The 12,208-nt window shown below is 41.2% G+C and overlaps 2 protein-coding genes across 2 annotated transcripts in view; one reads left to right on the forward strand and one right to left on the reverse strand.

The window, feature by feature from the left end:
• The window catches only part of LOC128662497 (leucine-rich repeat and transmembrane domain-containing protein 2-like), a 31,730-nt gene extending 19,572 nt beyond the window's left edge, over window positions 1–12,158 (forward strand). The window contains exon 3 of the mRNA XM_053716277.1: window positions 11,607–12,158. Within this exon, the coding sequence (XP_053572252.1) occupies window positions 11,607–12,037 (431 nt within the window). The 3' untranslated portion in view covers window positions 12,038–12,158. The remainder of the gene's footprint in view (window positions 1–11,606) is intronic.
• The window catches only part of CACNA2D4 (calcium voltage-gated channel auxiliary subunit alpha2delta 4), a 1,345,448-nt gene that overhangs the window by 610,020 nt on the left and 723,220 nt on the right, over window positions 1–12,208 (reverse strand). The window lies entirely within an intron of this gene.

Raw genomic sequence — 12,208 nt, forward strand, 5'->3', positions numbered from 1 at the left:
AGCAAGCACTATAAAGGGTGCTGAACCAGAAATGGGCTGGCTTGTAAGTGTTTTCAAATAAAGATACCAAGAGAACGAAGAAAATTTGATAATAGGAGTAAATTACAAAGTTGCTTAAAATTGCATGCTCTATCTAAATCATGAAAGAAAAAATTGTGTTCAGTATCCCTTTAAACATACATAATTAAAGTAAAATACATCTGCAGTGCCGCCGTCCCCAGTAAGAGGTGTTATAAACTGCATGCGTGGGAAAACTGCAATAACCAAGCAATATTTCTTACAAATCAAGTCAAACATGTCTATAAAAATATGAGCACACAAATACATCATTAGTCTGAAACCACATTGTGGGTATTAGTAGTGTGTAATAGTGTGTGCATTTGTAGGGACATTAAACATGAATACTTTTCATGCACCTCCTTCTAATTATGGGTGCCACAATTTTGGAAGCTATGATTCACTGCAGGTAGTCTTGCTGCCCACATACAAACACATGGCAGCACTGGAATTCAGTGAGAGCTAGATTTCAACATGGCTGCACCCATGACTAGCGGGAGGCAGGGAATAACCTAAATACTCTGCTTATAAAATGTCTTTAGTGTTTAATATCCCTTCAAAAACACAGATAATAAACAGGGTAACTTCACAAATGACCAATGAGTATCTATCTTTATATCTAATATATATCAAATAGCACAATTTTATCCCCCAATACCCTAATATTAATCTCTAATTAGTCTTGATATTTATATAATGTTAACTTGAGGTGCCTGACTTCTGTGTTCATAGGTTGCACACCTATAAGGTTGTAGTTATATAACTCTGTTGTGAGAACACATGGACTGTCAATACACTGCCAATATAATAATTAGGTTGCAATAAACAATAAATCAAATGTTTAGCTTTTAATAGGTAACAAAAAAGTTTAAATAGCCTGCTACAATCAATACAGGGAGTGCAGAATTATTAGGCAAATGAGTATTTTGACCACATCATCCTCTTTATGCATGTTGTCTTACTCCAAGCTGTATAGGCTTGAAAGCCTACTACCAATTAAGCATATTAGGTGATGTGCATCTCTGTAATGAGAAGGGGTGTGGTCTAATGACATCAACACCCTATATCAGGTGTTCATAATTATTAGGCAACTTCCTTTCCTTTGGCAAAATGGGTCAAAAGAAGGACTTGACAGGCTCAGAAAAGTCAAAAATAGTGAGATATCTTGCAGAGGGATGCAGCACTCTTAAAATTGCAAAGCTTCTGAAGCGTGATCATCGAACAATCAAGCGTTTCATTCAAAATAGTCAACAGGGTCGCAAGAAGCGTGTGGAAAAACCAAGGTGCAAAATAACTGCCCATGAACTGAGAAAAGTCAAGCGTGCAGCTGCCAAGATGCCACTTGCCACCAGTTTGGCCATATTTCAGAGCTGCAACATCACTGGAGTGCCCAAAAGCACAAGGTGTGCAATACTCAGAGACATGGCCAAGATAAGAAAGGCTGAAAGACGACCACCACTGAACAAGACACACAAGCTGAAACGTCAAGACTGGGCCAAGAAATATCTCAAGACTGATTTTTCTAAGGTTTTATGGACTGATGAAATGAGAGTGAGTCTTGATGGGCCAGATGGATGGGCCCGTGGCTGGATTGGTAAAGGGCAGAGAGCTCCAGTCCGACTCAGAGGCCAGCAAGGTGGAGGTGGAGTACTGGTTTGGGCTGGTATCATCAAAGATGAGCTTGTGGGGCCTTTTCGGGTTGAGGATGGAGTCAAGCTCAACTCCCAGTCCTACTGCCAGTTTCTGGAAGACACCTTCTTCAAGCAGTGGTACAGGAAGAAGTCTGCATCCTTCAAGAAAAACATGGTTTTCATGCAGGACAATGCTCCATCACACGCGTCCAAGAACTCCACAGCGTGGCTGGCAAGAAAGGGTATAAAAGAAGAAAATGTAATAACATGGCCTCCTTGTTCACCTGATCTGAACCCCATTGAGAACCTGTGGTCCATCATCAAATGTGAGATTTACAAGGAGGGAAAACAGTACACCTCTCTGAACAGTGTCTGGGAGGCTGTGGTTGCTGCTGCACGCAATGTTGATGGTGAACAGATCAAAACACTGACAGAATCCATGGATGGCAGGCTTTTGAGTGTCCTTGCAAAGAAAGGTGGCTATATTGGTCACTGATTTGTTTTTGTTTTGTTTTTGAATGTCAGAAATGTATATTTGTGAATGTTGAGATGTTATATTGGTTTCACTGGTAAAAATAAATAATTGAAATGGGTATATATTTGTTTTTTGTTAAGTTGCCTAATAATTATGCACAGTAATAGTCACCTGCACACACAGATATCCCCCTAAAATAGCTATAACTAAAAACAAACTAAAAACTACTTCCAAAACTATTCAGCTTTGATATTAATGAGTTTTTTTGGGTTCATTGAGAACATGGTTGTTGTTCAATAATAAAATTAATCCTCAAAAATACAACTTGCCTAATAATTCTGCACTCCCTGTACAGTCAGGGAATACATGGCTGTTGTAACTTTGTGAAGGCAGCAAATGCATTAAAGGGACAGTCTACTCCAGAATTTGTATTGTTTAAAAATATAGATAATCCCTTTATCACCCATTCCCCAGTTTTGCATAACCAACACGGTTATATTTATATACTTTTTACCTCTGTGATTACCTTGTATCTAAGCCTCTGCAGACTGCCCTCTTATTTCACTTCTTTTGACACACTTGCAATTTAGCCAATCAGTGCCCTCTTATAAGTAACTCCGCGTGCATGAGCACAACGTTATCTATACGGCACACATGAAACGCCCTCTAGCTGTGAAAAACTGTCAAATGCATTCTGATAAAAGGCGGCCTTCAAGGGCTTAGAAATTAGCATATGAGCCTACCTAGGTTTAGCTTTTAACTAAGAATACCAAGAGAATAAAGCTAATTTGATAATAAAAGTAAATTGGAAAGTTGTTTAACCCCTTAATGACCACAGCACTTTTCCATTTTCTGTTTGTTTGGGACCAAGGCTATTTTTACATTTTTGCAGTGCTTGTATTTAGCTGTAATTTTTCTCTTACTCACTTACTGTACCCACACATATTATATACCGTTTTTCTGGCCATTAAATGGACTTTCTAAAGATACCATTATTTTCATCATGTCTTATAATTTACTTTAAAAAAATTATAAAATATGAGGAAAAAATGGAAAAAACACACTTTTTCTAACTTTGACCCCCAAAATTTGTTACACATCTACAACCACCAAAAAACACCCATGCTAAATAGTTCCTAAATTTTGTCCTGAGTTTAGAAATACCCAATGTTTACATGTTCTTTGCTTTTTTTGCAAGTTATAGGGCAATAAATACAAGTAGCACTTTGCTATTTCCAAACCACTTTTTTTCAAAATTAGCGCTAGTTACATTGGGACACTGATATCTGTCAGGAATCTCTGAATATCCCTTGACATGTATGTATTTTTTTTTAGAAGACATCCCAAAGTTCATCTAGGCCCATTTTGGTATATTTCATGCCACAATTTTACTGCCAAATGCGATCAAATAAAAAGAAATCGTCCACTTTTTCACAAATTTTTCACAAAGTGTATTAATTGTGGCAAGCTTGATTCGACCTAGTTATCAAAGCCTAGAGACCGGCAAAAGTTGAAATCTGTGACGTAACATACGATCTGCCGGTCTCAATCCGACACAGATCGATGCTTACGTCATTACAGATGTTCAGAATACACATTCGGCACTATTTGACACTTTTTCAAAGTTATCAAATAGTTAACAGGTACCCTCGCGGCTATTCCGGCCAAGCGTAACTGGTTTTTAATCCGCCACCCTGGAGGCCGCGAATGCCATAGGAATCAATGGGAGTCTGAAAGCAGTGAAAGCTTATGTTCGATGCTGCCAGATATCCCATTGATTTCTATGGTAGAAAACCAGTATGCAAAAAGTTGACGGCTTGATAGATAACATAATTTATGCTTACCTGATAAATTTATTTCTCTTGTAGTGTGTTCAGTCCACGGGTCATCCATTACTTATGGGATATATTCTCCTTCCCAACAGGAAGTTGCAAGAGGATCACCCAAGCAGAGCTGCTATATAGCTCCTCCCCTCACATGTCATATCCAGTCATTCGACCGAAACAAACAGAGAAAGGAGAAACTATAGGGTGCAGTGGTGACAGGAGTTATAATTTAAAATTTAGAACCTGCCTCAAAAAGACAGGGCGGGCCGTGGACTGAACACACTACAAGAGAAATAAATTTATCAGGTAAGCATAAATTATGTTTTCTCTTGTTAAGTGTGTTCAGTCCACGGGTCATCCATTACTTATGGGATACCAATACCAAAGCTAAAGTACAAGGATGATGGGAGGGACAAGGCAGGAACATTAAACAGAAGGAACCACTGCCTGTAGAACCTTTCTCCCAAAACCAGCCTCCGAAGAAGCAAAAGTGTCAAATTTGGAAAATTTGGAAAAAGTATGAAGTGAAGACCAAATTGCAGCCTTGCAAATCTGTTCAACAGAGGCCTCATTCTTAAAGGCCCAGGTGGAAGCCACAGCTCTAGTGGAATGAGCTGTAATTTTTTCAGGAGGCTGCTGTCCAGCAGTCTCGTAGGCTAAGCGTATTATGCTACAAAGCCAAAAAGAGAGAGAGGTAGCCGAAGCCTTTTGACCTCTCCTCTGTCCAGAGTAAACGACAAACAGAGAAGAAGTTTGTCGAAAATCTTTAGTTGCCTGTAAGTAGAACTTCAGGGCACGGACCACGTCTAGATTATGCAAAAGACGTTCCTTCTTTGAGGAAGGATTAGGACATAATGATGGAACAACAATCTCTTGATTGATATTCCTGTTAGAAACAACCTTAGGTAAAAACCCAGGTTTAGTACGCAGAACTACCTTGTCTGAATGAGAGATCAGATAAGGAGAATCACAATGTAAGGCAGATAACTCAGAGACTCTTCGAGCCGAGGAAATAGCCATCAAAAACAGAACTTTCCAAGATAAAAGCTTAATATCAATGGAATGAAGGGGTTCAAACGGAACACCCTGAAGAACTTTAAGAACCAAGTTTAAGCTCCACGGAGGAGCAACAGTTTTAAACACAGGCTTAATCCTAGCCAAAGCCTGACAAAAAGCCTGGACGTCTGGATTCTCTGCCAGACGCTTGTGTAAAAGAATAGACAGAGCAGAAATCTGTCCCTTTAGTGAACTAGCGGATAAGCCCTTTTCTAAACCCTCTTGTAGAAAAGACAATATCCTAGGAATCCTAACCTTACTCCATGAGTAACTCTTGGATTCACACCAATATAAATATTTACGCCATATCTTGTGGTAAATTTTTCTGGTAACAGGTTTCCGAGCCTGTATTAATGTATCAATAACCGAATCCGAAAACCCACGCTTTGATAGAATCAAGCGTTCAATTTCCAAGCAGTCAGCCTCAGAGAAATTAGGTTTGGATGGTTGAAAGGACCCTGAATTAGAAGGTCCTGCCTCAGGGGTAGAGACCATGGTGGACAGGACGACATGTCCACTAGGTCTGCATACCAGGTCCTGCGTGGCCACGCAGGCGCTATCAGAATCACCGATGCTCTCTCCTGTTTGATCCTGGCAATCAGTCGAGGTAGCAACGGAAAAGGTGGAAACACATAAGCTATGTTGAAAACCCAAGGGGCTGCTAGTGCATCTACCAGCACCGCTCCCGGGTCCCTGGAACTGGATCCGTAACAAGGAAGCTTGGCGTTCTGGCGAGATGCCATGAGATCCAGATCCGGTTTGCCCCAACGACTAATCAGTTGAGCAAATACCTCCGGGTGAAGTTCCCACTCCCCCGGATGAAAAGTCTGGCGACTTAGAAAATCCGCCTCCCAGTTCTCCACGCCTGGGATATAGATCGCTGACAGGTGGCAAGAGTGAGACTCTGCCCAGCGAATTATCTTCGAGACTTCCAACATCGCTAGGGAACTCCTGGTTCCCCCTTGATGATTGATGTAAGCCACAGTCGTGATGTTGTCCGACTGAAATCTGATGAACCTCAGTGTTGCTAACTGAGGCCAAGCTAGAAGAGCATTGAATATTGCTCTTAATTCTAGAATGTTTATCGGGAGGAGTTTCTCCTCCTGAGTCCACGATCCCTGAGCCTTCAGGGAGTTCCAGACTGCTCCCCAGCCTAGTAGGCTGGCATCTGTTGTTACAATCGTCCAATCCGGTCTGCGAAAAGTCATTCCTTTGGACAGATGAACCCGTGACAACCACCAGAGAAGAGAATCTCTGGTCTCCTGGTCCAGATTTAGCAAAGGGGACAGATCTGAGTAATCCCCGTTCCATTGACTTAGCATGCATAGTTGCAGCGGTCTGAGATGTAGGCGCGCAAATGGCACTATGTCCATTGCCGCGACCATTAAGCCGATTACTTCCATGCACTGAGCTACTGATGGGCTTGGAATGGAGTGAAGAACACGGCAAGCATTGAGAATCTTTGATAACCTGGACTCCGTCAGGAAAATTTTCATCTCTACAGAATCTATTAGAGTCCCTAGAAAAGGGACCCTTGTGAGTGGTAACAGAGAACTCTTTTCCACGTTCACTTTCCACCCATGCAACCTCAGAAATGCTAGAACTATCTCTGTATGAGACTTTGCATTTTGAAAACTTGACGCTTGTATCAGAATGTCGTCTAGGTACGGAGCCACCGCTATGCCTCGTGGTCTTAGCACCGCCAGAAGTGAGCCCAGAACCTTTGTAAAAATTCTCGGGGCCGTAGCTAACCCGAAGGGAAGAGCTACAAACTGGTAATGCCTGTCTAGAAAGGCAAACCTTAGGTACCGATAATGATCTTTGTGAATCGGTATGTGAAGGTAGGCATCCTTTAAGTCCACTGTGGTCATATATTGACCCTCTTGGATCATGGGTAGGATGGTCCGAATGGTTTCCATCTTGAACGATGGAACCCTTAGGAACTTGTTTAAGATTTTTAAGTCTAAGATTGGTCTGAAGGTTCCCTCTTTTTTGGGAACCACAAACAGATTTGAATAAAACCCTTGCCCCTGTTCCGTTCGCGGAACTGGGTGGATCACTCCCATCACTAAGAGGTCTTGTACACATTGTAGAAATGCCTCTTTCTTTACTAGGTTTGTTGATAACCTTGACAGATGAAACCTCCCTTGTGGAGGAGAAGTTTTGAAATCCAGAAGGTATCCCTGAGATATAATCTCCAACGTCCAGGGATCCTGTACATCTCTTGCCCAAGCCTGGGCGAAGAGAGAAAGTCTGCCCCCCACTAGATCCGTCTCCGGAAAGGGGGCCCTGTCTTCATGCTGTCTTAGGGGCGGAAGTAGGCTTTCTGGCCTGCTTGCCCTTGTTCCATGACTGGTTGCCTTTCCAACCCTGTCTGTAACAAGCAGTAGTTCCTTCCTGTTTTGGAGCGGAGGAAGTTGATGCTGCTCCTGCCTTGAGATTACGAAAGGCACGAAAATTAGACTGTTTGGCCTTTGATTTGGCCCTTTCTTGAGGAAGGGCGTGGCCCTTACCTCCAGTAATGTCAGCAATAATTTCCTTCAAGCCGGGTCCGAATAAGGTCTGCCCTTTGAAAGGAATGTTCAGTAGTTTAGACTTAGAAGTTACATCTGCTGACCAGGATTTAAGCCATAGCGCTCTGCGTGCCTGTAAGGCGAATCCGGAATTCTTAGCTGTAAGTTTGGTTAAATGCACTACTGCATCCGAAACAAACGCATTAGCCAGCTTAAGGGTTCTAATCTTGCTCAAAGACTCATCCAATGGTGCTGTGCAAATCGCCTCTTCCAGAGACTCAAACCAGAATGCCGCTGCAGCAGTGACAGGCGCAATGCATGCAAGAGGCTGTAATATAAAACCTTGTTGAACAAACATTTTCTTAAGGTAACCCTCTAATTTTTTATCCATTGGATCTGAGAAAGCACAGCTATCCTCCACCGGGATAGTGGTACGCTTGGCTAAAGTAGAAACTGCTCCCTCCACCTTAGGGACCGTCTGCCATAAGTCTTGTGTGGTGGCGTCTATAGGGAACATTTTTCTAAATATCGGAGGAGGGGAAAAAGGCACACCGGGTCTATCCCACTCCTTGCTAATAATCTCTGTAAGCCTCTTTGGTATAGGAAAAACTTCAGTACACACCGGTACCGCATAGTATTTATCCAGCCTACATAATTTCTCTGGGATTGCCACCGTGTCACAATCATTCAGAGCCGCTAACACCTCCCCTAGCAACACGCGGAGGTTCTCAAGCTTAAATTTAAAATTTGAAATTTCTGAATCCGGTCTCCCCGAATCAGAACCGTCACCCACAGAATGAAGCTCTCCGTCCTCATGTTCTGCAAATTGTGACGCAGTATCAGACATGGCTCTCGTGTCATCGGCGCGCTCTGTCCTTAACCCAGAGCTGTCGCGCTTGCCTCTTAACTCGGGCATATTGTATAATACTTCTTTCATAACATTAGCCATATCATGTAAAGTGATTTGTAAGGGCCTTGATGTACTTGGCGCCTCAATCTCACGCACCTCCCGAGCGGGAGACGAAGGTACTGACACGTGAGGAGAGTTAGACGGCATAACTTCCCCCTCGTTGTCTGGTGATAATTTCTTTATCGGTACAGATTGACTTTTATTCAAAGTAATATCAATACAATTGGTACACATATTTCTATTGGGCTCCACATCGGCTTTTAAACATAATGAACAAGCAGATTCCTCTGTATCAGACATGTTTAAACAGACTAGCAATGAAGCTAGCAAGCTTGGAAATTACTTTCAATAAGTTTACAAGCAATATAAAAAACGCTGCAGCGCTTTTAAAAAAACACAGTTGAATAACAAAGAACTAATTCAGTTATAGTCAACAATTCTTTAAATGTATTAATTAGCAGAGGATTGCACCCATTAGCAAAAGGATGATTAACCCCTCAGTACCCAAAAACAGATATCAAATTAAGATTTAACGCTTTTATCACAGTCAAACACACTGTCACAGATCTGCTGTGACTGATTACCTCCCTCAAAAACGAATTTTGAAGACCCCTGAGCTCTCTAGAGACGTCCTGGATCAAGGAGGAAGAAGCAGGAAGACTGTGCTAGAATTTTAACTGCGCAACAAGGCGCTAAAAAAGGCCCCTCCCACTCATTTACAACAGTGGGAGACCTGATATAACGGTTTCTATGCAGAAATATACGTTAGCCATGTGGAAAAAAATCATGCCCAAAAGGATTTATCACCAAAGTACCTCACAAAACGAATAACATGCCAGTAAACGTTTTAAAAACAAACTTTTTTCAATGTCATGCAAAGTTATCACTAAGCCTGCTACCAGTCGCTTCCACTGCAGATAAGGCTTAAGTATTATTTCAGTATTAACAGTATTTTCTCAGTCAAATTCTAGTCCCTAGAAAATAACTCTACTGTGCATACATTTATCAGCCTGATACCAGTCACTACTACTGCATTTAAGGCTGTACTTACATCATACGGGTAACAGCAGTGTTTTCTTAGTCAATTCCATTCCCAGAAAATATTGTACTGCACATACCTCATTTGCGGGGGACCCCGCATGCTATTCCCATTTTCTGAAGTTACCCCACTCCTCAGAATATCGAGAACAGCCAGTGGATCTTAGTTACGCCTGCTAAGATCATAGAAAACGCAGGCAGTTTCTTCTCCAAATACTGCCTGATATAGAAAAAACAGCACACTCCAGTGCCATTTAAAATAACAAACTTTTGATTGAAGAATAATTAAGTAAAAACTCCAACTCCTCTCGCGACCTCCTTCTTTGTTGAGGGTTGCAAGAGAATGACTGGATATGACATGTGAGGGGAGGAGCTATATAGCAGCTCTGCTTGGGTGATCCTCTTGCAACTTCCTGTTGGGAAGGAGAATATATCCCATAAGTAATGGATGACCCGTGGACTGAACACACTTAACAAGAGAAATCCCCCTATGAGACGGTTATATAAAATGTAAAGCAACTTTGCAATAAATGTAATTATTTCAAGAGACAGTAATAGTCTATAATATAAAAAGCCAGGTATTTTTGTCCGAAGCTGTCATGTGCACTAGAGACTGCACGAGGACAAACATACCTGGCCGTGAGGAAGGATCAGTTAGTGGTCGGGAGCGGGTGTGACGGGGAGCATGGTCGGGCGGGAGTGGTCGTGGTGGGGGGTGTGGCCGGATGGAAGTGGACGTGATTGGGGCGGGGCCGGGATTGGGCAGGACAGGGGCGTATATACACATATTAACACATAAATATATATGTATATAAGCATACACATATATATATATATATAACAATAACACAGTCCTCATATACCACAATGTAAAGGCACTTTAAGTCCTTAAAACTGCTTTGTGCAGTTATTATTTAAAAAAATAAAAATGCTACATTTATTTAAAAAAACAAAAAACAAACAACACTGCACTTTATTTTGGGGACGATTGGGGGGACATTTTTAAAATTAACCAGAGATTTGATCTCTGGTTAATTTTCGGAGAGCAAATTGCTTAAGCAATTGTGCCCCCGTAAATGGGGAAATTTGGCAATTTACAGGTGCACAATAAATTAGCACTCCACTTGTAATCTAGCCCAATATGTGATAATATCTTTAAGATAGAAAAATTGACAAAAATAATCTGTCAGAAATCTTTGGGAGAGCATGACATTGTGAATCGATTAATTAAATTAATTTACCAAAAAAAAAAAAAAAACAACAACAACATTACAGCCTTGAATATACAGCATCTTGCTATATAATAAAATATAAATCTATATTTCAGGATGAATAACCTTTGGATTATAATGTATCTTAAATAGAAACAATTTTTGGATAGATTTTTCCTCATAAGAATAAAAAGAGATATGTATATGATGACAAGGTGCTTGAATGGAAAGGGCTATATTGTGTGTGTATGAGTGTATATATGTGTGTATTTTTATATATATATATATATATATATATATATATATATATATATATATATATATATATATATACATAATATAATCACATATATACACATGTATATACATGTATACACACACACACATATATATATATATATATATATATATACACACACACATATATATACACACTTCAGAGCCCTTTCCACTCAAATACCTTATATAAAATATTTATAACTGCCTTCGGGTTTGGTGCTGTAGGTCTGACGCAGTGTTGTGTTAGCGTGTGAGCAAGCAATATGTGTTAGATTACTTTCAACTAGTAACATAAGCGCTGACCCACCCAAATAAAGTTTACTTTTAGCGGTGTTTGCGAGCAAACAAAAACATTTTTTTTAGCGTTTCATGTGTAATCTGGCCATACAGTATAATTTGGAAGCATAGCAAAGTGCAGCACTGCCTGAAGAGAAGAGATGGACATCCCCAATTTGCTTTTTGATGTATAGGTGAATATTAAATGTTAAAATAACTAAACTTATATTTATTGCAGTTGTAATTACTTGCAAATAAACTGCTAAAATAGGGATCTACATCCTACACACAGCAGAAATTTTTTTTTTTAATCCACTTTTCTCTCTCCTTGCAGGGGGTAAAATAGATGAGCTGCAGTGCACCCTGCCCAAGGATTTGCGTGGAAGAGACATGCGCACTGTACCAGTTGAGATGTTCAGCTACTGTTCACAGCTGGAAGATGAGAACAGCTCTGGTCCTGGGGACAGGCAGGTGCCACCTTGCGCCAAAGGTAGCCCTGTCCCATCTGAGCCAGAGCCAGCTCCGGACTGTCCCCAAAGACAGCGTTACCGGCCTGCCAGTGTCAGGCGTGCAATTGGAACAGTGATTATAGCTGGTGTGGTGTGCGGTGTGGTTTGTATTATGATGGTCGTAGCAGCTGCCTATGGATGTATCTACGCCTCCCTAATGGCCAAATACCATCGGGAGCTGAAGAAAAGGCAGCCACTGATGGGGGACACTGAGGGCGAGCAGGAGGAACAAAGGCAAATCTCCTCTGTGGCATGAAGGTCCCACTCATAATTCCACCACTCGACTAGCTGTTACAATGTATCATTCTCTAGGAGAGAATGTGTCTCTGTGTACCCCTCTCTGATGATATTGCAAACTGAGCCCTGTTGGCAACGAATACCAGAGCTGCAATAACATAAACTCACCTTCTGCCAACTTTAATAACTG

This window comes from Bombina bombina, chromosome 6 (assembly GCF_027579735.1).
Source record: "Bombina bombina isolate aBomBom1 chromosome 6, aBomBom1.pri, whole genome shotgun sequence".
Classification (NCBI taxonomy): Eukaryota; Metazoa; Chordata; class Amphibia; order Anura; family Bombinatoridae; genus Bombina; species Bombina bombina.